Source organism: Trichosurus vulpecula, chromosome 8 (genome assembly GCF_011100635.1).
Source record: "Trichosurus vulpecula isolate mTriVul1 chromosome 8, mTriVul1.pri, whole genome shotgun sequence".
Lineage (NCBI taxonomy): Eukaryota > Metazoa > Chordata > Mammalia > Diprotodontia > Phalangeridae > Trichosurus > Trichosurus vulpecula.
The window spans coordinates 112,677,564-112,704,509 of NC_050580.1; the positions used below are offsets into that span (position 1 = coordinate 112,677,564).

General features: G+C 37.6%; 1 protein-coding gene across 1 annotated transcript in view; it reads left to right on the forward strand.

Annotated features, from left to right (window-relative positions):
• The window catches only part of ARMH3 (armadillo like helical domain containing 3), a 217,776-nt gene that overhangs the window by 139,403 nt on the left and 51,427 nt on the right, over positions 1–26,946 (forward strand). Inside the window, exon 24 of the mRNA XM_036735487.1 lies at positions 23,478–23,556. Coding sequence (XP_036591382.1) covers positions 23,478–23,556 — 79 coding nt within the window. The remainder of the gene's footprint in view (positions 1–23,477; positions 23,557–26,946) is intronic.

Consider the following 26,946-nt stretch of genomic DNA (forward strand, 5'->3'; position numbering starts at 1 on the left):
AGAAACTTGGCAACTCATGATACCTTTTGGTCCCAAAGGGTCAGTCATTGCAAGTTTGACTTTAGTTAGTTTGAAAGTGAAAAGGTTATAAGGTAAATTTGTATTTGGGGGTTTGTTTTGTTTAATGTTAATCAGCAGAGTCTCTGAGCCTTGTAATGCGCTGCTGTTAACAGGCATCAGGGGAAATTGCTTTTTTTTTTTGTTGATGTTGAATTGGATGGGCTGAAGATTCATTGACTCCATGAAGAGGGAAGCTTATTACTGCATGAAATGGGAGAGCATGAAGCAATTTTGAAGGTGAACAGAAATGTTGGTTCAAAAATAAAAAATTTCCCAACCCCAGATGCACCATGTCAACTGTTGCCACATACTAATCAGTCATTCCTGTGCCCTTCTCCCACCCCCTTACAGAAGTTAATCCTTTACCTGTGCTTTTGGTGCAGAAACATAACCACAGTGACTATCTACAAACCCCCTCACCCTCAGCCAGATATCCCACCATATACTATGTGTAGAGACCTCTGAACTGTGCTGTTATACTTGGAAAAAGGAAACTACCTTGAGAAAAACAGGGCAGTGACTCATTCTTAAGGGGAAATAGAATAGTGCCTATAAGATAGGAGAAAGCTTCCAATGAATTGTTTAAGGGAAGGAAAATAAATTACCTGGATGTACCTCTAAAATGAGAGCTGCTGAATTTCCCCATACAGCCTATTGGGACACCTTCCCATCAAGTAGGTTTCCCAGCAAGTATATAGGTATGTATGGCTTCAGTCTGTAGGAGAGAAGCTATTTGGTTTGTGCATATAGGACCCATACCATAGGTTCTGCAATAATAACCCTTTCCTGCCTGACTCCCCAACCCCTCTTTGTTCCTCCTAGGCAGAGTGTGAAGCTGTTGAATGTGCCAGATGTCTCCTCCTGGGACTGTCTGTTAGAATACTTTTTCCTGAGATCTTTCGCTTTCTGTCATATTCTTGTAACAGTTGGTTTCGGTAGCTGTTGAAAGAGCAGGATAGAAGTCAGTTTCTTTGTGATCTTTAAATCAAATCAACAAATCCTAAGGGCCTACTTTTGTACAAGGCACTGTATTAGGTATTACTATGGGGGGGGACAAGTGTGTGTGTGTGTGTGTGTGTGTGTGTGTGTGTATAATACACACACCCACATATAATATATATTACATGTTATAGATGATATAATTTTATATATGAATGTGTGTGTATTCCCTCAAGGAACTGTCATTGTTTAAACAAGACAAACATATGCAAAATTAAGTTATAATAATAAAGATTAAAATATCAGCTGGACCACAATATAAGAAATCAATCAAAGAACATTTATTAAGGGCCCACTATATACCATGGATTCTGTTAGGCACTGTAAATACAAACGCAAGAATGAAACAAGCTCTGTTAACAGAGAGCTTACATTCTAATGTGGGAGACAAAAAATGCACAAATAAGTACATGTAGAATAAATATAAAGAGAATAAATACTAAGTAGTGAAATGCAAGGTATTTTAAGAGGAAGGGCACTGGCAAGTGAAATTAGGAAAAGCTTCTTATAGAAGTTGCAGCTTGAATTGCATCTTGAAGGAAAAGAGGGATTCTCTGAAGTACAAGTGAGAAGTAAACACATTTTAGACATGGGGGACACACAGTGAAAAGACTTGGAGATGAAGAGAAGGCCAGTTTGGTTAGATCACAGAGTATGTAAGGGGAGTAATATATAATGAGACTGGAAAGAGAGGTTGGCGCCAGGTTGTAAATGGCTTTAAAAGCTAAATGAAAGGGTTTGTACTTTATCTTAAAGGCAATAGGGAACAACTAGAATTAATTTTTTAGGGGAATGACATGATAAGATCTGTGCATTGGGAAAATCACTTTGGCAGCAATGCTTAGAATGGACTGCAGTGGAGAGAGATTGGGGGGCAAGAGAACCAGTTGAACCATTGCAGTAATCTAGGGTAAAGATGATGAGAACCTGAGCTAAGATGGTGGTTATATGGGTAGAGAGAAGGGTTACAAATGGGAGTGATGTTGATGGAGGTAGAAACAGCAGTATTTGACATGTGAGGTGAAGGAGAGTGAAGAGTCAAGTATAATGCCAAGGTTACAAATATAAGAGATTTAAACGATGATTATACCTTCAACAAACATAGGGAAGTTTGGAAGAAGAGTGGATCTGAGGAGAAAGATGAATTCTATTTAGACATGTTTAGTTTGAGATGTGTCTGGGACGTCTAGTTTGAAATTTTCAATAAGGAATTAGTGATACAGGTTTGAAACTTGGGGAGAAATGTCACAAGACTGTGAGTGTACATGATTAATAGTCAAGTGAATTACACATACTATAGGAATTCAGATGATTGAGAGATCAGCCCAAGGTGGTCAGCAATGCTTTATGGGGGCCATGGTATTTGAGCTGGTTCTTGAGTGGTGTGTAGGCATAGCTTAGGTGAAAAAGACAAGGAAAAATATGTCAGTTGAGATAGCAAGAGCAAAAGTACGAAGTCCAAGCTCAGGAAGGTAACAAATGCTTAAACTAGCCTGGCTGGCAGAGAGTTTGTAGCAGGGTGTAAAACTCAAAGCTGAACCATAGGTTAGGATTTTTTCCTGTCCATCTTTAAGACAGTGAAAGTTTTTGCACAGAGCAATATTGTGATTAAAGTGATATTTGAGAGGAGTTCATCAGCCTGTTCTGAGTGAATTGGGGTGGGGGGTTTGGGACTAGAGTTCAGGTATGGTAGCTGTCAATGTGTGTGGTAGTCTGACCCTGAACGAGTATGGGGCTTTCAGAAGGGACAGGACTGATTGAAGAAACTGTGAAGGAAGAGTTGGCAGGAACTGATATAGAGTCAAGAAGAAGAAAGGTGGTTTCTAAATTTGAAGTTTGGCTTACTGGAAAAGCAGTGACTGACCCCTTGGGACCAAAAGGTAAGTTCCTTGAGAGTAAGGACTGGTTTTTTGCCCTTTTTATATCTCAAGCTAGGTAGTGCTATGGATAGAGTGCTGAGCCTGGAGTCAGGAAGACCTAAATTCAAATCCAGCCCTCAGACACTTACTAGCTATGTGACTCTGTGCAAGTCACTTAACCTTGTTTTCCACAGTTTCCTCATCTGTAAAATGAGCTGAAGAAGGAAATGGCAAACCACTCCATTACTTTTAGCCAAGAAAAACCCAAAATGGATCATGAAGAATGGGCATAACTGAAATGAATGAGCAAAGGATTTAACACAGTGCCTGGCACTGTTATTAACACTTAATAAATGCTCGTTGACTGTATGAGCAAGACATTTTTAAACATCAGACTGATGGAGGTTAAGACATTGATAGATTCCTTAGAACTAATCTAGATCAGAACTCATTACACAAATAAATAAAGAGAAAACAAAACTAAAGGTAATAAAAAATATTAGATAGACTTGGAAAGGGAATCAGAGCAAACATTTTTTGACAGTTTGTTGTTACGTCAGTTGGTTCTTCTTTGTCAGATCTAAGGGTTTTATCCAAAATTTTACTCCTTTTGTGTATTTATTAGATTGTTTGATGGTTATTAGGTTTATAATAATATCAAGAAACTAGGGTAGCTGTGTGGCACAGTGGATAGAGAAGTAGGTCTGGAGTCAGAAAGAACAGAGTTCAAACTATCCTCAGACACTTACTAGCTGCATAATCCTGGGCAAGTCACTTAATCCCTGCTTTCATTTAAAAAAAAAAATCTGGAAGGAAATGGCAAAACATTCCAGTATCTTTACCAAGCAAACCCCATGGACAGTTGGTCCACAGAGTCATGAAGAGTTGGACAAAACTGAAAAACAATAAATTCAGTAACCATATGGGGAACTTACCTTAGAGAGAGTCTTTTCAGAAATTCACCAAAATGTGGCATTTGTGCAGCTTAATTAAACAATGTGATTTCTCATACCTGGGATGTCAGAGACACTGTCACTATGTATAACAAATTTTCCTTGTACGGTTTCCTCTTCTTAACTGAAGAACAAAGGAGCAAAAATAAAGAAACAAACAAAAAAGCGTGGAACAGTAAGGTCTTTTTTTAAATAGTCTGCTCCCCAAATAGCCTGGAGAAGAGTTATCAGCTTTGGGGAAATTGTTTTGACATATTTTATTTTCATATAGAAAGCCTCACGTGTTCCCAATTAAAAGAAAGGCTAGGTTTATTCCCTAGCTCAATGTTTCGGGTTTTTTAATTTTTTAATATTAAAAACTTTTAAATTCTAAACTTAACAAACACCAAATAAAGTGAGCATTTCCATAAACAGATTAGAACAAAAAAAGGAAGATTATACATGAAAGCTATGAATCTCTGTTATGTACAATTTGCTTTTCTTTATAAACATATAATACATTTAACATGTAATTTTCAAAGCTGGCCTGCTTGACTGTGATTCCTTCTGACCTTCCTTCTGTTCTCTTCTGTGCATTTTAAAAAAATTCTTCAATGATCCTCTTTTCTTTTTCTTTTCTTTCTTTTGGGGGGGGGGGGCAACCTCGTCTTTAACTGCCGCTCTCTCAATCTCTTCAATTGGGGGGGAAAAACAGAAAAAAAAAACCAACCAAGATCCTTGTAACAAATGTGCATAGTCAAACAAAACAAATTTCCACATTAACTGTGTTTGAAAATCACCTTTCTGTACATCACCTCTTTGTCAGGAGGTGGGTTGCAATACTTTATCGTCATTCCTCTGGAATGGTAGTTAGTCATTGCATTGATCTTTGCACAAGTCTTTAAAAAATTTTTTTCTTTGCAATGTTATTGTTGTTATGCACATTGTTCCTCTGGTTCTTCTCACTTCACTTCTCATTAGTTCACACATCTTCCTAGGTTTCTCTGAAACTGTCCCTTACATCATTTTTTTAAAAAGGTAAACCAGTCATTTTATTTTCTGCTGAGGGGTTTTGAGGGACAGATGACTCTTCGCATGGCCTATGAAGTGAGTCTGGGGGCAGCATCTGCAGCTCTGAAGCAGGGTGTGGGTTGTTCAGTCTTTTCATGACTCATGGAATTGATTGTTTACTACCTTGCTGTGGATCACACAGTAATGTAGTTTCACATATGGCTTGGGCAGCACAGTACAGTCAAAGATGCTGGCTTCAGAGATGCTTCCGATGGCCACAGATGTTTTGGGTGACGAACTTCTTGATGCCTTATCCTTGGACATGTAGGAGGTACAGTTGGTACAGTAGATAGCCTGCATGTGGCTGAGGCCTTTGTTGGTACACCTAGTCTATTGTGAGGAGCTGCTATAAATATTTTTGTACAAATAGGTCTCCCCCCCTTTTTTTTTAAATCTCTGGGAGACAGGCCTAGTATTAATATTGCTGGATCAAACCTTTGGGTATAGTTCAGAATTGCTCTCCAGAATGGTTGGATCAGTTCACAACTCCACCAATCTAGTGCATGAGTGTCTCAATTTTCCCATATCCCCCGCAACACTTGTCATTTTCCTTTTCTGTCATATTAGCCAATCTGATTGATGTGAAGTGGTACCTGAGAGTTATTTTAATTTCTCTTTCTCTAATCAATAGTGATTTAGAAGATTTTTTCATGTGACTACAGGTAGCTTTGACTTCTTCAGAAAAGTGCCTGTTCACAGCCTTAGACCATTTATCAATTGGGGAATAACTTGTATTCTTATAAATTTGACTCGGTTCTCTATATATTTGAGAAATAAAGTCTTTATCAGGGACGCTGTAAAAATTGTTTCTCAGCTTTCTGTTTTCCTTCTAATCTTAGTTGCATTGGTTTTTCTTGTGTGAAAACTTTTAAATTTAATGTAATAAAAATTATTCATTTTACGTATAATAATGCTCTCTATCTCTTGCTCTTATCTGCTGATAAACTATCTCTTACTCTTCTAATTTGCTTATGGTATCACCTTTTATGTCTAAATCACGTACCCATTTTGACCTTATCTTGGTATATGGTATAAAATATTGGTCTATACCTAGTTGCTGCCATCAGGCTTGCTTTAAAAAAAAAGTCAGTTTTTTTATTGGGGGGAAGTTGGAGTGAGGGAGGGGGTTAGCAACACTGTTGCCAACAAAAATAACTAATGCCATCAAAATATTATTTAAAATGCACAAAAAAGAGGTGGAGTCAAGGTGGTAGAGTGAGAGGAAGCATGTTTGCCGAGCTCCCCAGCATACCTCTTTCAGAACAATCTAGAAAACATACCTCAGTTCTATTGAGAAAGCCAAGAAAAAAGTGATAGTGAGTTATTTTTTCAGAGATTCTTAGGGAGACATAGAGGTCTGCAGACACTGGTGCCAGGGGACTGGCCACGAGTGCAACATGGGGGCAATGAGTATTCCAGCCCCAACTAAAAGAAAGAGGTCCAAGACAGAATACAGGGCAGGAACCACTTTAGAAACAGATGATCCCAGGGGATCCCTGAACTAGTACTGGCTGCAGGAACAGGTGCAGTCTGGTAGCTCTGTCGCCCATTACCCAGTTCTGGGTTATGGAGCTGTGGTGTATAGGAGTGGTCATGAAGAAATGTGGACCCAGGAGGAGAGGAGTAGTGATTTACTTCTAGCCTTTGTCTAAGCTTGCAGTAGAATAATCATGGCAGGAATCCCAGACCAAAGGAGCCAACACTTCATTCATTCTGAAACTGCAGAGTTTCCCAGCAATGACTGAGTCCAGTGGCAGTTTATTGAAACTCAGCTGCACTCAAGGCCACAGGCCCAAGCCCAGGAACTTGCAGAGTTAAGGCCAGGAAAACATTGAATGGTTCTCTCGCCAGATCACACCAATTTGGGACTACCAGGAATTTGTAGGGCCTAAAACTGAGCTGTGAAAGCTGCAGAAAGACATAAAAGGACAGAAGTTCAGGCCAGAAATGGCCCAAGAAATGCACAGAATTTAGCACTTACATAAAACTCAAAGTAAAGAAGTAGGCTGGAAGAATGAACAAGCAACAAAAAAGACCCCAATCATAAAGAACTGCTATGGTAACAGAAAAGCTTAAGACACAAACATAGAAGACAATGACTTAAAAACATCTAAAGCTTCAAAGAAAAAGGCATATCAGACATAAGCCCAATAAGAATTCCTATAAGTCTCTGAGGTACCACCTCACACCTATCAGATTGACTAATATGACAAAAAAAGAAAATGATAAATATTGGAGATGTGGGAAAATTGGAACATTAATGCATTATTGGTGGAGTTGTGAACTGATCCAACCATTCTGGAGAGCAATTTGGAACTTTGCCCAAAGGACTATAAAACGCTGCATACCCTTTGATCCAGCAATACCACTACTAGGTCTGTATCCTGAAGAGATCATACAAAAGGGAAAAGGACTCACATATACAAAAATATTTACAGCAGCTTTTTTTGTGGTAGCCAAGAATTGGAAATTGAGGGGATGCTCATCAGTTGGGGAATGGCTAAACAAGTTATGGTACATGAATGTAATGAAATACTATTGTGCTATAAGAAATGACAAGCAGGCAGATTTCAGAAAAACCTAGAAAGACTTACTGATGCTGAGTGACGTGAGCAGAACCAGGATAACATTGTACACAGTAGCAGTAGCACTGTGATGATCAGTTTTGATAGACTTAGCTCTTCTCAGCAATACAATGATCTAAGACAATTCCGAAAGACTCATCATGGAAAATGTTATCCATATCTAGAGAAAAAACTGTGGAGTTTGAATGTAGATCAAAGCATACTATTCTCTTTTTTTCTTTCTCATGGTTTTTCTGTTTTGTTCTGATTCTTCTTTTACAACATGACTAATGTGGAAATATGGTTAATATGATCATACATGTATAGCCTATATTGGATTGCATGCTGTCTTGGAGAGGGGAGAGGGAAAGGAGGGAGGGAGAAAAAATTTGGAACTCAGAATCTTATAAAAGCAAATTTTGAACTATCTGCATGTAATTGGAAAAAATAAAATAACTATTAAGTGGGGGAACTCCTAGAAGAGCTAAGAAAAAGCTAAAAATGATTTTTAAAATGAAATGACAGCTATGAAAAAAAGATATGAAAAGAGTATTAACAGGTTGGCAAAAGAGGTACAAAACTACAAAAATATTTATAGCAGCTCTTTTTGTGGTGGCAAAGAATTGGAAATCGAGGGGATGCCCATCAATTGGGTTATGACTGAACAAGTTGTGGTATACGATTGTTATGGAATACTGTTGTTCTATAAGAAATGATAATCAGGATGGTTTCAAAAAAATGTGGGAAGACTGTTAAGAGTTCATACAAAGTGAAGTGAATAGAAGCAAGAGAATATTGTACACAGTAACAGCAGTTTTGTAAGGATGATCAACTGAAAGACAACTACTGTGATCAAGACAATAATCTAAGACATTTTCAAACATTATAGTTTCAGACATTTCAAACATACTATCATGTTGAAGAATGCCTTTTTTGGTCTGTTTTCTTTTGCAGCATGGCTAATATGGAAATATGTTTTGCATGATTTCACAAGTATAATCAATATCAAATTGCTTGCCTTCTCAAGGGGAAGAGGGGCAGAAAGGAAGGAAAGAATTTAAATTGAACTCAAAATTTTAAAAAATGATTGTTAAAAAATTTTACATGTAATTGAAATATTTAATAAAATAAATAAAAATGTATTTCTTAAAAAGAGGTACAAAATTTTACTGAAGAAAATAACTCCTCAAAAATTAGAATTGGTCAGATGGAGGCAAAAGACTCCAAGAGATGTTAAAAAAAAAGTTTTTGAAAAGATTGAAAAAGAGAAAAATCCATGAAATATAGGGAAAACAACTAACCTGGAAAACAGATTGAGGAGAAAAAAAATTCAAGAATCATTGGACTACCTGAAAGTCATTAACAACAAGAAAAAATGCCTAAACATCATATTTCAAGAAATCTTAAAAGAAAACTGCCCACATCTCTTAGAACTGGAAGGTAAAATAGTACAACTATAATAGTGGGGGACTTCGATTTACCCCCTTTCAGATCTAGATGAATATAACCACAAAATAAACAAGAAAGAAGTTAAAGAGATGAATAGAATTTTAGAAAAGTTAGATATGATAAACCTCTGGACAGTATTGAACGAAAATAGAAAGGAATAGATCTTTATCTCAGCTGTATATGTCACTATCACAAAATTTTACCATGTATTAGGGCATAAAACTTCCCAAACAAATTCGGAAAACAAATATTAAGTGCATCTTTTTCTGATCACAATGCAATAAAAATTAAATTCAATAAAGGATCTTTGAAGCATAGATTAAAAATTAATTGGGTGGAAAAACACCTTAGAGATCATATAATCTAAACCTGTCACTTTACAACTGAGGAAGCTGAGGTCTGGAGGGGGTGAAATGACTTCCCAGAGATCACACAAGTAGTAGATGGCAGAGCTGAGGTTCAAACCTAGAGTTTATGACTGCAAGTCTAGTGCTTTTTCCACTATACTCTCTGAAAATCCCTCCCTAATCCCAGTCCTGCCATTTTGTATATAGCAGATAGAGTAGTGGACTTGGAGTAAGGGATAGCTGGGCTCAGGTCTCTAAAATGCCTGCAGTAGTCACTTCTTAGGGTTGTGGAGCTTACATATATACTAAATATGTAAGATGCTTTGCAAACTAAGGTATGGCAGTCATTGTTATAAACCATAAGCTCTTGCTCTACCTATGTACACTGCAGTTCTATAAGTAAATCTTTTGTTTAAGAAAAACTTGGAAATTAAATACTTTAATCCTAAAGAATTGGTTCATCAAAGAATAAATTATAGAAGCAATCAATAATTTTGTTAAAGATAAACATAACAAAATTTGTAGGATACAGCCAAAGCAGTAATCAGGAAAATTTATATCCCCAAACTCTTTCATCAATAAAAGGGAGAATATGTAGATCAATGAGGAAAAAAACCTAGAAAACCAGCAAATTATGCTCCTTCAATTAAATGCCAAAGTAGAAAGCCTAGAAATCGATGGAGAAATTTATCAAATTAAAAGTTTTTTAAAAGTTGAACTAATAAATAAAACTAGGAGCTGGGTTTATAAAAAGCCAATAAAATATATAAACCATTGGCTAATTGATTTTTAAAAAAAAGAAAGCCAAATTACCAGTGTCAAAAATGAAAAGTATGAATGCACCACCAATGAAGATGAAATTAAAGCAATTATTAGAAGGTATTTTGCCCAACTATATGCCAATAAAACTAACAGTCTTATGAAATGGATGAATATTTATAAAAATTTAAGGTGCTCAGCCTAACAGAAGAGGAAATAGAATACTTAAATAACACTATCTTAGATAAAGAAATTGAAGAAGCCATAAATGACTTCCATAAGGAAAATAACCCAAGACTAGATGGATTTACAAGTGAATTCTACCAAACATTTAAAGGATAACTAACCCTAAGATTATGTAAACTATTTGAAAAAATAGGTGAAAGAGTCCTATGACACAAATATGGCTTTGATACCTAAACCAGGGAGAGTTAAAACAGAAGACAAAAAAAACAAACAAACCAAAAAAAAAAACTATAGACCAATTTCCCTAGTGAATATTGACGTAGAAATTTTAAATGAAATACTAGCAAGGCAGTTACATCAATATATCACAAAGGTTATATACCACAACCAGATGGGATTTATATCAAGTTTTCAGGACTAGTTCAGTATTAGGAAAACTATAAATAAAATTGACCATATCAATAATAAAACCAACAAATAATATAATTGTATCAATAGATGTAGAAAAAACTTTTGACAAAATAACACCCATTATTTAAGAATACCAGAAAGCATAGGAAAAAATGGAACTTTTCTTAAAATGATAACTAGTATTTATGTAAAACCAAGAGCAAGCATTATCTGTCAAGGGGATGTTAGAAACCATTCCAGTAAGATCAGAATTGAACCAAGGGTGTCTGTCATCACTGTTATTATTCAATATTATACTAATACTGAAGGGGCTATGGGAAAACAGGTACACTAACACACTGTTGGTAGAACTAGTCCATTCTGGAGAGCCATTTGGATCTATACCCCAAAAGCTGTTTAACTCTCCATACACACTTATCCAGCAATAATGCTACTTGGCTTATACCTCAGAGACATCAAAGAAAGAAGGAAAGGACCTATATGTACAAAAACATTTATAGTAGCTATTTTTGTGGTGCTAAAGAATTGGAAACTTAAGGGGATACCCATCAGTTGGGGGATGACTTAACAAGGTATGGTTTATGAACATGATCAAATACTATTGTGTTATAAGAAATTAAGAGAATAATTTCAGAAAAACCTGGGAAGACATATGAACTGATGCAAAGTGAAGTGAGCAGATTGTAGTAGAACTGTTTATACAATAACAGCAATAGTGTAACCATAATCAGCTTTGGAAGACTTAGCAACTTTGTTCAATACAATGACCAACCACGTTCCAGAGGACTCATGATGAAACATGTCGTCCACCTCCTGAAAGAGAACCGTTGGACTCAGACTGCATATTTAAGCATATGTTTTCTATTTTTTTTTCTATTTTTGGAAGAGGTCCAGGATGGGAATTTATTTTGCATGACTATACATATTTGTCATGGATTTTGTCTTTCTTGCCTTCTCAATGGGTGGAGAGGGGGAGGAGAAGAAGATAATTTGAAATTGAAAATAAAATTTAATTTTTAAAAAATACATAAAAATGCAAGAAGAGAAAAGAAGGAAGCTCAGAAGAAAATAGACAAGCAAGACAGTTTTTAAAGGGATGTGTGGAATTTATTATCTACTTTAAAAAAACCAAAGGGTGCAAAATAGAGATTCATGGTTTCATATAACTCTCTTTCTTTCTGCCATGTTTATGGAAACAACAACCCCCCAAAGGGGTATTTAAGTTGAATATTTTTAAAAATTTAAGTGGGAGTTTCATAGGATGTCCATCTCCCTACTCCTTCCTCCATATTTGTTTACTCTTCATCTTATTCACCCTTATTATGTAAGCTAGTAAGTTCCTTCCTCTTTCTTTCCCCCCTTATATTTCCCTTTGTCTCCCATCTCCTTCTTCTAAGACCAGCCAAACAGAACAAGACCATTCCCATTCTGCCTGTCTTATTTAATTTTTTGGCCAATTCTTGGAGACATTAGTGTTTTAAGAGGACACTTGTTTCTTCCCCCTGTTAGAATGTAAGCAGTTCTTCATTATATATCGCCTTCCAAATGATGAAATATTTTCACCCTTCTATCTTTCTCTTGAGACATTAATTTGAATTTCTGGAGTTTTCATGAGGAATGCTTGGAAGTCCTCTTTTATTAAAAATGCATTTCCCCACTGTGGTTATATTTGGGTTTTGCTCAATAGTTTATTCATGGTCATAAGCCTTTATCTTTTGCCTTTTGAAATTTCATGCTTCAAACTCTCCTCTCCTTTAAAATGGAAGCTGCCATGTCTTGTGTAATCCTGGCTGCGGCACCTTGGTATATAAATTCTTAACTTTTTGGTATTTATAGTATGTCTTCTTTTGCCCAGGAGCTCTGGATTTTAGCTGTGATCCTTTTAGTTTTCAGCTGGGAGTTTCCTTTCATGAGGTGTCATTTTACTTTATGGTTCTAATAGATTAGTTTTTGTTTATAATGTCTTATAAAAGCATTTACTTTTTTTTCATTATTGTTTTCAGGCAGTTCAACAAGTCTTAGATTTTCTCTACTTTACCTGTTTTCCAGGTTAGCTATTTTGATAGTATGTATCTTACCTTTTCTTAGATTTTTTTAAAAATCTTTTGATATTGTTTTAATATTTTTTATCTCGTGGTTTCATTACTTTCTGTTCTGTTCTAATCTACAGATGCTTCAATTCTCTGGTAAGATTTACTACCTCAAAAAAAAAAAGATTTACCTCTTGTTCTAAGCTAGTAATTCTCCTTGTCACTCTTTCCTCTATAGCTGTCATATCCTTTAAACTTTTATTTTCTCTCTCTCATTTCTTTCAGATTCTTTGGTAGTCTTTGTGCCCAGGACATTCTTTTCTCTAAGGCTCTACTTAGACTTCATTTGAAATTACTCCCTTCTTCAGGATTTACTTGTTAGATTTCTCTCAATCCTTAATATTTCTCCATTGTGTTTGGAACTTTATCCTGTTTCCTCATTTCTCCAGCCTCAGTTTTTGGATTTGTGTTTGGTCCTTGGGTCAGACTCTATTCCCTCTGATACTCTTGGATGATATAACATACCCAACTTGATCCTGGATGCATTGACTAAAATGAAGCCCCCTCTACAGGAATTACTGGGTTTTGGCTCAGTTCCTTGTTGACTTGACTTGAGTTTTAGCTTTGACTGCTTCTTTGTCTCCTTCTTTCATAGTCTTAAAACTGGAACTGGTTCTGTCCCTTGCTATGACCCTGAGAAGGGTCATATATACAACAATTAATTGTGCTGGTCATCGACCTCCTACAAGATCCAAGGTGCTTTGCTTTCCAAATGCTGCCCCTTTCTCTTTCTGTGTCTTCTGCTGGGTCATAGGATATACTGCATAAGCCCCATTGTGGGCTCCTATCTAACCCTATCTCCTGCATAAACAGATTGCTTACATACTTTGATTTCATTTATCCTAGCTTAGCTTCGCTCAGAGCTTCTACAGGATTCTGTCATTCTTGTTGTGCAGTCCTCACCTATATGGCAAATGTCATAGCTGTTTCTCTTTGATTTTCTTTATCATTGTTCCTTTTGATGCATTTTTAGAGCTTTGTCAAAGTTTTTGTTTTGTTTTGTTTTGTTTTGTTTTTAATCTAGGATCCCAAAACCCAAGTCAGGGGTTCTTAATCTGGAATCCGTGAATTTATTTTTAAAAATATTTCAAAACTTTCAATATAATTGCCTTCCTTTGTAATCTTTTGTATTTTATTTTATGCATTTAAAAAACGTTCTGAGAAGGGGTCCTTAAGTTTCACCAGACTACTAAAGTAGTTCAAGACACAAAAAGATTATGAAATCCTTTTTTAGTCCCTTAACATGCTGCCTTCTTCCCACATTCCCTGCCCTGTGTTTTTGACCTGATTTTTTTCTGTTCTTTAAAAGTTGACTTCTTTTACGTCGCCGTAGAAATCGTATCTGTTGTTCTTTTTCTTCTGCTTTTTTTCAGTCTGCATCATTTCATACAAGTCTTACTTGTTTGAATTTTTTATGGCATCATATTACAGCATATACCAGTTTGTTCAGTTGTTCCCCAATCATTGCGCACACAGTTTGCTTCCATTTTTAAGCTATTCTAGAGAGTGCTATTTTCATTATTTTCCTACATGAAAGTCTTTTCTTTTTTTCAATAACCTCCTTAGCGTAGAAACCCAGTAATGGAACCATTAAGTCAAAATGTGTGAACCATTTTGTAATTTCCTGTGTAATTCAGGAATTCAAGATCATTTTCCAAAATGGTTGGTATGATTTATAGCTTTGCTAACAAATAATTGGTGTGCTTACTTTTTTACATGTCAGCAACATTGAATTTTTCTGTTAATGGCCATCATTTCCAATGTATAGTTTTAATTTTGTATTGGTCATTAATAGTTTGCACCTCTTTTGAGAACTTTTTGTTCATCCTTTAATCACTTATCTTCCTCCAGTTTCTTTGGCATGGCAGCTTAAGAAGTTTAGCAGGATTTTCTGTTTTTAGTAACAGTCTTCTTTGGGAGAGAAAACTAGTTCACATCTGAGTTATCTTTTCTCCCAGACTATGTGGCTATTATTCTTATAAATTTGTATCAATTCCCTGTAGTTTTTAGATATTTTGTGCAAAAAAAAAGATATATAATACATATCTTCTTATTCAAGTTACATTTATTTCTTGTTCAAAAGCTTTGTATTTTTATGTATTTAAAATGATAGTTTGTCTATTATAATATTCACAGTCGGTTACAAATTTGTCCCATATCCACAGTGTAAAAGATATGCTTTCCATTTTCTCTAACTTTTTAATAGTTCATCTTTTTAAATTTATTATGTTTTGGGGTCTTTTGTGGTAAATAGTATATGATGATGGCTTAAACCCATTTTCTGCCAAAATGCTATCTAGTTTTCCCAGCAGTTCTTATAGAATAGAGTTCTTTCCCTAATAAGATTATAGAATCATAGAAGTCATTTTGTCTACTTTGTACCCTTGGGTTTATCAGAGAATAGCTTTCATGTATTTCCTTCCATACCTTGCTTATCTAATCTCTTTCCCTGATAAACTTTACATTTTTATCCAATACCGGATAATTTCTTCAGTTACTGCTTTAAAATATTATTAGAAATCTGGTAATGCCACATAAATACAGATGTAGTATGGCTTTTTTTTTCCTTTTGCCATTCTTTTTTTTTTAATCTGACTTTTGTGAAAATATGTTTAATGTGAATGTATATGTAGAGCCTATATCAGATGCATGCCATCTTGGGGAGGGGGGAGGGAGGGGGAGAAAATTTGGAACTCAAAAGCTTATGGAACTGAATGTTGTAAACTAAAAATAAATAAAATTTTTTAAAAAGATAATTCAATAAACATGTACTAAGTAAAAAAATTTGATTTATTTTTAATATTCTATTTTTTAAAATTTGAGTTCTAAATTCTCTCTCTCCCTCCTACCCCTACCTTTCCCACTGAGAATCAAGCAATATGACCAATCATACATGTAAAATCATGCAAAACATATTTCATATTAGCCATGTTTCCAAAAAAAACGTGAGATAAATAAAGTGAAGAAATTGTATTTCAGTTTGCACTCAGAGTTCGTCAGTTCTGTCTCTGGAGATGCATAGTGTAATTGTCTTGAATCACTACATATATATATATATATATATATATATATATATATATATATATATATATATATATATATATATATAGTCTTGAATTGCTATATTCATCAGAGTAGCTAAGTCTTTTACAATTGAGCATAATCACAATATTGCTGTTACTGTGTACAATGATCTGGTTTGCTCACTTCACTTTGCATCAATTCATATGGGTCTTCCCAGATTTTTCTGAAACCATCCCCCTCATCATTTCTTATGGAATACAGTTGTATTCCATCACAATCATATGCCCCAACTTGTTCAGCCATGTCCCACTTGATGGACATCCTCTCAATTTCCAGTTCTTTGCCACCACAAAAAGAGCTGCTATAAATATTTTTGTACATATAGTAGGTCTATTTCCTTTTTCTGTGGTCTCTTTGGGGTAGCAAAGAGCAAAGGTAGACCTAGTAGCAATATTGCTGGATCAAACATTTTGATAGCCCATTGGGCATGGTTCCAAACAGTTCTCTATAATGGTAAGACCAGTTCACAAGTCCACCAATAGTGCATTCGTGTCCCAGTTTTTCCACATCCCCTCCAGCATTTGTCATTTTTCTTTTCTAACATTTTAGCCTATCTGATAGGTGTGAAGTAGTGCCTCAAAATTGTTTTAATTTGCATTTCTCTAATTAGTAGTGATTTGGAGCATTTTTTTTATGACTATAGATATTTTTTATTTCTCCTGAAAATTGCCTGTTCATGTCCTTTGACTATTTACCCATTGGAGAATTTTGCCAGACATTTTTGACCTTTTCCCTCCCATGTATGAATTTTGTTTTTCTTTTCTCTTAGTCTATCAATGGAAATTTGGTTATAGCATTAATCTGTAGATTAGTTTGGCTTACAATGTCATTTTTATTATATTGTGTAACTAGCCATGAACACTGATTATCTTTCTGTTTATTTAGCCTTTCATTTCTGTAAGACCTTTTTATTTATATAAGCCTTGTTTTCATAAGATTTTTATTTATTCAAGTCCCATCTCTGTCTTAGCAGATTAATGCCCAGAATATCTAATGAATTTGATTTTGTTTTAAATGGTATTCCTTATTCTGTTTCTTCTTCTTGGCTGTTCTTAGTTCTGTGCAGAAATGCTGATGATCTTTTGGATTTATTTTGTATCCTGCTTCTTACTGAAGCAGTTAATTCTTGATGAATATTTTGTCAATTCTTGGCGGTTTTCTAAGTAAAATATCACATCATCTGCAAATAGAAATTATTCTGCCTTCTCTCCGCCAAGCTATTTCCTTAGTTTCATTTTCTTACTTTATTGCCATAGTTAGCATTTCTGTTACTGTGTCAAATAATAATGATGACAATGTGGGGATAAAACTTGCTGTGGGCTCTTGGCTGAAAGACACTTCCGAGACCCTTCACAGCTTTTCCTCTCCCTCTTCCTCTCTCCTCTCTTCTCTCTTTTCTTTTCTCTTTTAACCCTTCTTTGAATTCATAAGTGAATTTTAGGAAGAAAATCACTTTCCTCTAAGTTGTAGCTACCTGTATGTTTAAAGCAACTTTTCAGTACATATCTTGGGTTATCTGGATATTGAAAATATATCCTGTCCTTCATCCCCCCAGCTCCATGGAAAGGAAAGTTGTCTTTTTGGAAGAATGAGTCAGAGAGAGCAAGGTAAAAATGGACTGAGAAATCCCCAGCCAATTTGAGGCTCAGCCTTGCAGTTCCATCTGTCTGCTTCATTTTGCTTCATTTTGTATAAGTGACCCTTATCTTCAGTTTAGTTTAGTTTCAAAAAATTTCAGTTGTCAGAGTTTAGGGGCTATGTTGATGAATGGTCCAGGTTCCTGCTCAATGAATTACCCTTGGAAAACAGTTGGATTTATCTGTTTCTCTCTTCCATGGTGTTGTACCAGGAGACCCAATGCTAGGATTCAACTTTGTTCTCCATCCTTCCTCCCATCCTGTCTGCCTTACATGTAGAAATACAGTATCAAACAGAAAAACTCCCAAGTGCCTTCCTCCAGTTTCTGTGGCATGAGAAGTTTAGCAGGCTTTTCTGTTTTCAGTGACAATCTTTTTTAGTAGAAAAAAACAGTTCACTTCTGAGTTCTCCTTTCTCTCTGAGAATAGAGCCTTCTCATGCTCATTCAATGCCATGGGTGAATGAATGTTCCAGGGCTGGGCCTGACCATGAGGCTAGACTTTGAAATTCTTGACTTCTGAGAGGATGGGACTTCGATTAGAAATTGTCATCTTGTCCCATTGGGTTTCTTGTTTCATTCTCCCCCTCTTGTCTGCTGTCTCCAATTCCAGTATTGGTCATATCCTTTTAAATCTACTTCCTATACCTAAGTAAGTTACCACTGGCTAGGCCAAGTGGGTAGCCCAGCCTTGCACTGAAAATCAGTAGGAGCAGTGAAATTTCCTCTCCTTTGCTTGTCACTGAATACAGACTGAGCAGCATTCCAAGCTCCTTTTGAAGTCTGGCTGTCCACATTTCACCAAGTCAGTGCCTCAACCATGTCATATGAAGGCATCAGGTGCTCGACGTAGAATTAAACTCTTTGTTGACTGGTCAGCAAAGCTGGGATTTTCCCTGCTTATGTGCATGCAAGTACCACAGTCTCACTAATGCTTTAATTTCCTTCTGCTTTGGAAGTGTACTTCTTTGCAGAGTGCTTTCCAGATGTGCTGCAACATTGATCTTCAGTAGTTTGAAAAATAACTAATATGAGTTGCTATTCCTCCTACCATTAGTACTTCAAGAGCACACAAGCCTTAGGGAAGTTCCCTTAGTTATCTCTTAATTGCCAAGTCTAACAGCCTTTTCTCAATCCTCAATCTTCTTGACCCTCTCTGCAATCTTTGACACTGTCAGTCACCCTCCTATCCTGGTTACTCTTTAGGATTTTAGGGCACCATTCCCTCCTGGTTCTCCTGTTCCTTATCTGAAAATGCTTCTCCTCAGGCTTCTTTTCCATATCTCTATCCAAATCATGTCTGTTGACAGTGGGTTTCCCACAGGGTTGTGTACTAGGGCTAGGCCTTCTTCTCTTCTTCCTTTATTTTATGTTCACTTTATATTATTTTACTTGGTGATCTCATCAGTTCCCGTGTATTAAATTATCATCTCTTGTGTTGATGATCTTCAGATCTACTTATCTGACCTCTAGATTCTTTACTGACCTAGACTCCACTGCTCTTGCATATCTCAGACCTGATGTTCCATGGACATCTTAAACTCATCATGGCCAAAACTAAACTCATCTTTTCCCCATAAACCTGCCCCAACATCCAGGCTTGTACCCTAGGTGTCCTCCTTGATTCCTTAATCCCACCTCATATATCCAAACTTCTGCCAAGGCCTGCCACTTTTACCTTCCTAACATGTTTTGTTTATGCCCTTTCCCTCCTCTGCCACTGCCACTATCCTAATATAGGACTTTATCACCTCATCTCTGAACTATTGTAATAGCCTGCTGATTGATCTGCCTGCCACAAAATGCTCCCACTGTAGTCTGTTCTCTACTCAGCTGTCAAAGTAATCTTCCTAAATCCTAGGTCTGACCATGTTACCTCACTCCCCCACTCAGAAAATTCTTTGACTCTCTATCACCTCCAGGATCAAATGTAAAGTCATCTGGCATTCAAAGTCCTTCCTAACCTGCCTCTCCCCTCCACCTTTCCACCCTCATATATATTCTTTGATCCAGTAACACTGGTCTCCATTCTGCTCCTCAAAGAAGACATTCCATCTCCTGATTCTGGGCATTTTTACTCACTGATCGCCGTGCCTGGAATGCTCTCCCTTCTCATCTCTGCCTCCTGGCTTTCCTGACTTCAAGTCCTACCTGAAATCCCACCTTCTACAGGAACCTTTCCTGATCCCCCCTTCATTCATTATCTTGTATATAACTTGTTTGTACATAATTGTTTGCGTGTTGTCTCCTCCCATCAGACTATGAGCTTCTTCTGAACAGGGACTATCCTTTGCCCTTATTTGTATCTCTGTGCTTAATATTGCTAACTGCCTAACACATAATAGGTACTTAATAAATTTTTATTGACTGACTGAAATACCAAGTGCCTGTAAATGTCATCTGAACTCATTCTAGGCAGCAAAACCTAAATAGGTGCTGCTAAATTCATAGAGGCATTGCTTTTCTCCTCTTTCTCTTCTTCCTCCCCCTTGCCCCCTTTTTATCTTTCAACAAATTTAATTCAGCTTGGTAAACTTTTATTAAGCATGTACCATGTGCAAGGCACTGTGCCATATACTGGGTCTACAAGGCAAAAAACTAAACTGTCTTTGTCTTCAAAGAACTTACATTCTCTTGTGTGTATTCTTGGGGAAGGGGAAAGGGACACACAACAAGCACACAAACAAGCAAATATAAAGTATATACAAAATAAAGTAATTTCAAGAGAGAGAAGGCATTAACAGCTGTCAGGATTAGGAAAGCTGTCATGGTGGGGGTGGCACCTGACTTATGTCTGCAAGGAGGCAGAGGGGAGAAAGGAAGGGGAAATGTATTTCGGACATGAGCAAGCCACCTGCACAAAGACATTAAGATAGGAGATGGAATGTTAAGTATAGGGAATAGCTAGCAGACCAGTCTGACAAGAAAGAAGAACTTGTGAAGAGGAATCATCTGAAATAAGACTGGAAAGATAAGTGATATCCAAATTATGGAGAGCTTTACTTGCCAGACTCAAGAATTTTATACTATCTAGTAGGGAATGGGGAGCCACTGAAGATTTTTAAAGGAGGAGTGTGACATGATCACATTTGAGTTTTAGAAATAACAGTTTGGCAGCTGTGTGGAGGTTCAGTCAACCACAAGCATTTATTTAGTGCTTCCTCTTTGCCAGGCATTGAGCTTAGCACTGAGGATACAAAAATAGTTCCTGTCCTCAGTGAGCTTATGTTCTATCGGCAGACGACAATATGTACATAAATGGGTATATATAAGATGCATACAGAAAAGGTGGAAGGTAACCATGGAAAGAAAGGCACTAGTAAAGTGCATCTGGGAAAGGCCTCTTGAATAAGGTGGCATTCAAGCTGAGTCTTGAAAGAAGCTAGGGATTCTAAGAGGGTAAGGTGAGGTGGGAGGCTATTCTAGGTAATGGAGGCAGCTAATGCAAAGGCACAAAGTTGGGATATAGTGTGATATCTGAAGAACAACAAGTTGGCTAGTGTGGTTGGACCAAAGAGAATAAGTAAAGTGTAAGAAAACTGACACAGTAGGAAGGGATCAGATTGTGAAGAACTTTGCATGCCGGATGAGTTTATATTTGATCCTAGTGGGAATAGAGCCACTGGAGTTTATTAAGTACAGAAGTAACATGACCAGACCTACGCTTTAGGAAAGTCCCTTTGGAGACTTGGAGAATGAATGGATAAGAATGGAGAGAGACTTAAAGGAGGGAGAACAATTAAGGCCACTGCAGTAATCTAGATGACTTGATGAATCCCTGGATTAAGGTGGTAACTTTGAATGGAAATAAGGGAAGGTGTATGAGAGATGTAGAGAAAGAAATTACAAAATTTGAGTTAGCCAAGAGTGAGGACCAAGGCTGACAACAGGGTTGCAAACTTGGGTGGCTGGAGATGGATGGTGATACCCTCAACAGAAATGGGGAAGGAAGTTTGAAGGAAGGATAGGCTTTAGGGAAGTATAATATGTTCTATTTTGGACAAGTTGAGTTTGAAATGCCCTCAAGATATCAAGGTAGAGTTTTCAGAGTTATCAGAATCTTAGGGCATAGAAAAAACCTCAGAAGTCATTTAGTTCAACTTGTAACTGAAGCACTAATCTCCTCTTACATCTTCCTCATCCTCTTCCTGCCTTCTCTTTTTCCTCCTTTCCTTCATTGTGGTTAGAAGTATGGCAACTGGATCCCATCTCTCTTATCTGTTACCCATTTTGCTCTAGAGCCATTAAATTTTTCTCCAACTTCATCTCCCTTCTCTATTCCCTTTCTTTTCTTCCTCCCTCCTCTTCCTTGCTTTCGAGGTATACTTTAGTAAGAAAGTTCTTTACTAACAATGACTAGACTTTGTTGGTGATACTTGAGGGCTGAAATTAGATCACCAGCCACAATATAGTAGGTCTAAAGGTAAATAAAAATCTGTTTCCTCCTAAATGCCCACACCATGCTGCCTGCCCAGCTATCAGCCCCCAAATTCTTTCTGGTTGTATTCTATGTCTTTGTCCTCCATTCAGACATGGGCTACTTAAAAACCCAACAAAGTTTCTCTTTGCTAAACTTCATTTTTGCCCTTTCAAAAAGGTCCAGAGTCCAAGCAGATCCTATTGTCTTTCTGTCTTTCAACACAAGGTTCCTTTTACATTAACCCTTTGTTCCAAACCTGGCCAGGCAGCAGCCCTTCTCTGGACTGTTTTTGTGGCTGTCAGTTGTCTAAAAAGGGGAGAGAGAAAAAGATGCTTGTGCTTTAGCAACCTCAGAGGATCTTTCAGGAAAGGAAAAAATCAGCCTATGGGATAAAGATGCAGAAAGAAAATGTGTTAGATAAAAACTTTTGCCTCCTTCACAATTTTGCTAGAGGCTGCCCTTTATACCTTGCCTGTTTCTGACTTCTGTCTATTCAGTTGTCCTTTTCAATAATAAATCAAGTATCTGGGAGCACAAAGAATTTAAAAGGAAAGCCTTCAGAAATCTCTGTGCTTCCAGTAATAGTAACATGGCGCTATGATCAACCATGATAGACTTAGTTCTTCTCAGCAATACAATGATCCAAGACAATTCCAAAAGACTCATGATGGAAAATGCTATCCACATCTAGAGAAAGAACTATGTAGTTTGAATGCAGATCAAAGTATACTGTTTTCACTTTTTTTTTCCTTGTAGTTTTTCCCTCTTGTTCTGTTTCTTCTTTCATAACGTGACTAATGTGGAAATATGATTAATATGATGTACATGTATAACCTATATCAGATTGCATGCTATCTTGGGGAGGGAGAAAAATTTGGAACTCAAAATCTTATAAAAATGAACATTGAAAACTGTCTTTACATGTAATTGGAAAAAAATACTATTAAATGGGGGGGAAAATCTCTGTGCTTCTTCAGAAGCTCCTTATGTAGAAGAGTGAAATTCCTTTCCCTTCAGTCCAGGCGCTTCATTTCTGGCATCTCTGAGTAGGGAGGCTACCAGAATTGTACTTGGACTTTCCAAATAAAAGTCCTGGAGAGGCAGCAGCATAACATGTACTCTCTGTGAGATGGGAGTAGAGTAGTTTTGTTTGGAGTTTGAGAACTTCTGCTCTCTGCTAAAGTTTCTGTACAGCAAGACATCTTTCAGCCCTTCTGGAAACCCTGATCAACTGCAGAGGCCTGAATCAGTCACAGGATAGTTTAAAGGACTGATCTACCATTAGCCTTCCTATCACAGTTACTAAGGATGATGAGGTTACCATCTCCTAAACTGGTCTGAGAGAATCCCATAGGCCTCTGAGCAGCAGATCTGTTTAGCCTTGCCAATACAAGCACTGAGGGGATTGAGAAGTGTAGCAACTCTTACTATAGTGCATTGGAGGTTTAATGAAGATCTGTCTTGTTTCTTTGGTGTATCCCTCCCTGCATGTGGAAGCACCTCATCACATACACACCCTATTTTCTCCAAGAGCATTAAATTCAGAATGTTGACTTACTGCCTCTTCTCCTGGCACCTAGTACTTTATTAATGTCAATTCTTTATTTCAGAGCTATCATCAACCACTTTAACCCCAAGATTGACTCCTATGCTACAGTGAATCACATATCCCAGCTGTCTGAGGAACAGGTAAGGAATATCACAACCTTTTGATTGTTCTCTGTTACTGGCTGGTAGTGAGAGTGGACAAAGGAGCTCTTTTAACTGAACCTAGTCTGTTTGAGAGAAAGAATTCAACTTCTGGGAGGAATTAGGAGGGGCCTGTAGCCTCTAAGCAGAAACAGAGATGCTTATGCTACCCACATCATTTGATTATGTAAAAGACAAGCAGGTGACAAGTTAGTGTGTTCTTAGTGGCCTGTTGAGGGTGGGTGGTGTTTTTCCTACTCCAGGCAGACAGTCATGTTGATTTTCAAAAATAAGAAATGAGAACTTGGAAAAGGATGAAACTGCCAATTAGAGAAATCCTGAGTTCAGCTTAATTTGCAGCAGTTGGGCTCATTAAAGCCAGTGCACTCATTGGGACAGTAATTGAAATAGCTTGGCCCTGAGCAGTGATTTCTGAGCAGGTTTTCAATGGGCCAGGCTGGCTGAGTAGGGATCCAAATACAGGCACGTATTTGTTTTCCCTGAACTTGGCCTGATTTCCTCTGCTCCCAAGGCACCTACACTTGGGTGTAGATTACGTAAGAGTGCAGATGGGGTTTTGGCATGGCAGGAGGATGAGCATGATGTATGGGACTGGGACAGTGAGCCCTATTTTTATATCATAAAATGTGCCATCCCTTTCACAGTGCCCCTCCTCTCTCTCCATGTCCATCTAATTTGTGGTCCCCGGGTACTCATGTGACAAAGGGCACATAATAGTCTATAAGCCAGCCAGGTTGCTATATTTCTTCCCTTCATGCTCTTCCAGCTGGCATCACTTGCATTCCAGCCCTAATCTCCTGTGAGCTGGGCTGGTCATCTGGCCAGTTGTGGTATAGCCATATGCTTTGGTATCCCAAAGGCCACCAGACAACACCTAAAGAACTTTGTTCTAACTAGCAGTCCTAGAGTGTGCCACTGTTGGCTCTTTCCTTTCATCCTAACTTTAAACTGATGGGCAGGACAGGGTTGTGTTCACCTAATACTCCTACTTTCTTTATTGTCCCTATTTCTGTAGGGAACTGCAAGGATTCTTCCTGGCGTATAAACTGCTTTGATGTTTTGGCTTTCTTGTTCTTTATTCCTATCCTGCCTAGAGAGGAGTCATGGGTCCCGCTCCACTGAACGCATTTTCTTTCTGCTGTACTTGCTGTCTGTAGGGTGGAGCTATCTGTTCCCTTTAGTGCCATTTCAGATCAATTGTATTGTGTGACTTTTATTTAAAATGATTCAGTGCCTTTTTGCCTAGCTTGATGAATAGGAGGGGGCAACTTTGCTACCACACTAAGTCCCAGTTAATTTGTTACTTTAAGGAAAAAGAAAAAGCTTTTTTCCTGTCAGCTATGTGCAATATTCATCCTCAATAGCTTAGGAATGTCAGGTTGAAATCTTTTTCTGGTGGCAGTAGCAGGCCAATAAAAAAATTTATTCTGATGAACAAAGTGATTTGGGAAAAAGATGATTAGGAAGCACATGGCTTCAGTATCCATCCTCTGGCGTCCAAACCTTTTCCTTCAAAACAAAGTGGGCTGGTGAAAGTTTCCTCCCAAATGTAGATGTATCACAAGCCAAAGAAAAGAGGCTGTCTTTTTTGAGAGGGAGAACCCAACGTTATTCAGGGTTAACAGTTTTGGGAAATGTCTTGAAGCAGTCCTCCTCAGCTCCTTACTTCCCAACCCTTTCAGTCAACAGTATTAATTAAGTGTTTACTATGTACCCAGCACTGAATGAAGTGGTGGCTATTCATATAAAGGCAAAAACACTGCCCCTATCCTAAGGAGCTCACATTCTGATGGGAGAGACAACACATAAATAAGTAGGAACATAGACGATATATAAGAGTAGAGGGTAAGTAATCTGAGAGAGAAAAGGCATTAGCAGCTTCAAGGACTAGGATGGGCCTCCTGCAAAAAGGGACACTTGAGTTGGTCAATCAGTCAGTCAGCAAGCATTAATCAAGAACAAGTAGGCCACTATGGCTGGATCATCAAATTCGTGGAGAGGAAGAAAGTATAAAAAAACCAGGAAGGTCGGAAGGGACTGAGTTATGCAGAGGGCTTTCTATTTGATCCTGGAGGCAATAGGGAGCCACTGGAGCTTATTGAACAGGGTGGGGGAGTGACATGATCAGAGCTGTGCTTTAGAAAAATTACTTTGACAGCTAAGTGGAGGATGGGTTGGGCTAGACAGAGTCTTGAGACAGGGAGACCAGTTATGCTATTACAGTGGTCTAGATGAGAGAGGATAAGGACCTAAACTAGGGTTGTGTCTGTGTGAGTGAAGAGAAGGCGGTGTATGTGCCAGAGTTGTTGTGAAGGTAGAAACAGATTGGATATGTAGGATGAGTGAGAAAGAAGAGTCAAGATTGACACCAAAAAACAATATATAAAATAATTCCTACAATGTAAGTGGAAAGAACAACCACACACAAAAATCAAAAGTGAATGTTATAAAATTATAAAGATCAAGCATAGGGGCAGCTAGGTGGCACAGTGGATAAAGCACTGGCCCTGGAGTCAGGAGGACCTGAGTTCAAATCCAGCCTCAAACACTAGCTGTGTGACCCTGGGCAGGTCACATGAGAGGATACCCCAAATCCACCTCTTCATGGAGGTGGAGTCAATTGACTGCTTTGTTTATCTCTTATCTGTGTTTTATCACAACCTTGAATTCTCCCTCCTCCTCTTTTATACCTCCTTCCCATTCATTTGTGAGCGTTAATGTTACTATCATTTAATGGCAAAGGTATTCATAGCTATACAAGGGTAGTAGCTGTGTAGGTGCAGTTGGGCCCTACAGCTGTTGACAGTTATACTGGGTAAAAAATTCTAAAGGTGTTCAGAAACATGGTAAAGTAAAACTTAAGGCCCACAGGTAAGAACAGTTGGAATTAGAGAGTTGAGTAATTCTTAGGGTGGATAAATCTTTGTCCTGTTAGATGTGCCCACCTAATGTTCCACTTTGCCCTAGAAAAAAAGACTTCTGAGTTCTGACAGCCTCAAGAAACAAAATTTTCAAGGGCAGAGCCCTCCTCTATCTCATTCACTTGCACTATTTCAGTTTTTTGTTAGGACCATTGTTGCTTTCTAAACAAAGCCAGGGTTCCATGCTGGGGCTCTTTTTCATATGTCCAAAAGATGGATGCGATTTTGCTGTTAATTCTTCTTAGATTCACAGAGGGCAAAGCATTCTAATCAGCTAATACCCTCAGCATGACCAAATGGTTGTGAATTTTTCAGCCTAACAAGTTGCATGTGTTTCCATAATGCATACACAGGTGTTCTGTTTGTCTGGATTGAGTTAGGAAACTTGCCCGTTTTGACCTCTTGCTTGTAACTGCTGTATCTTTATGAATAAAGATCATAAAAAAAG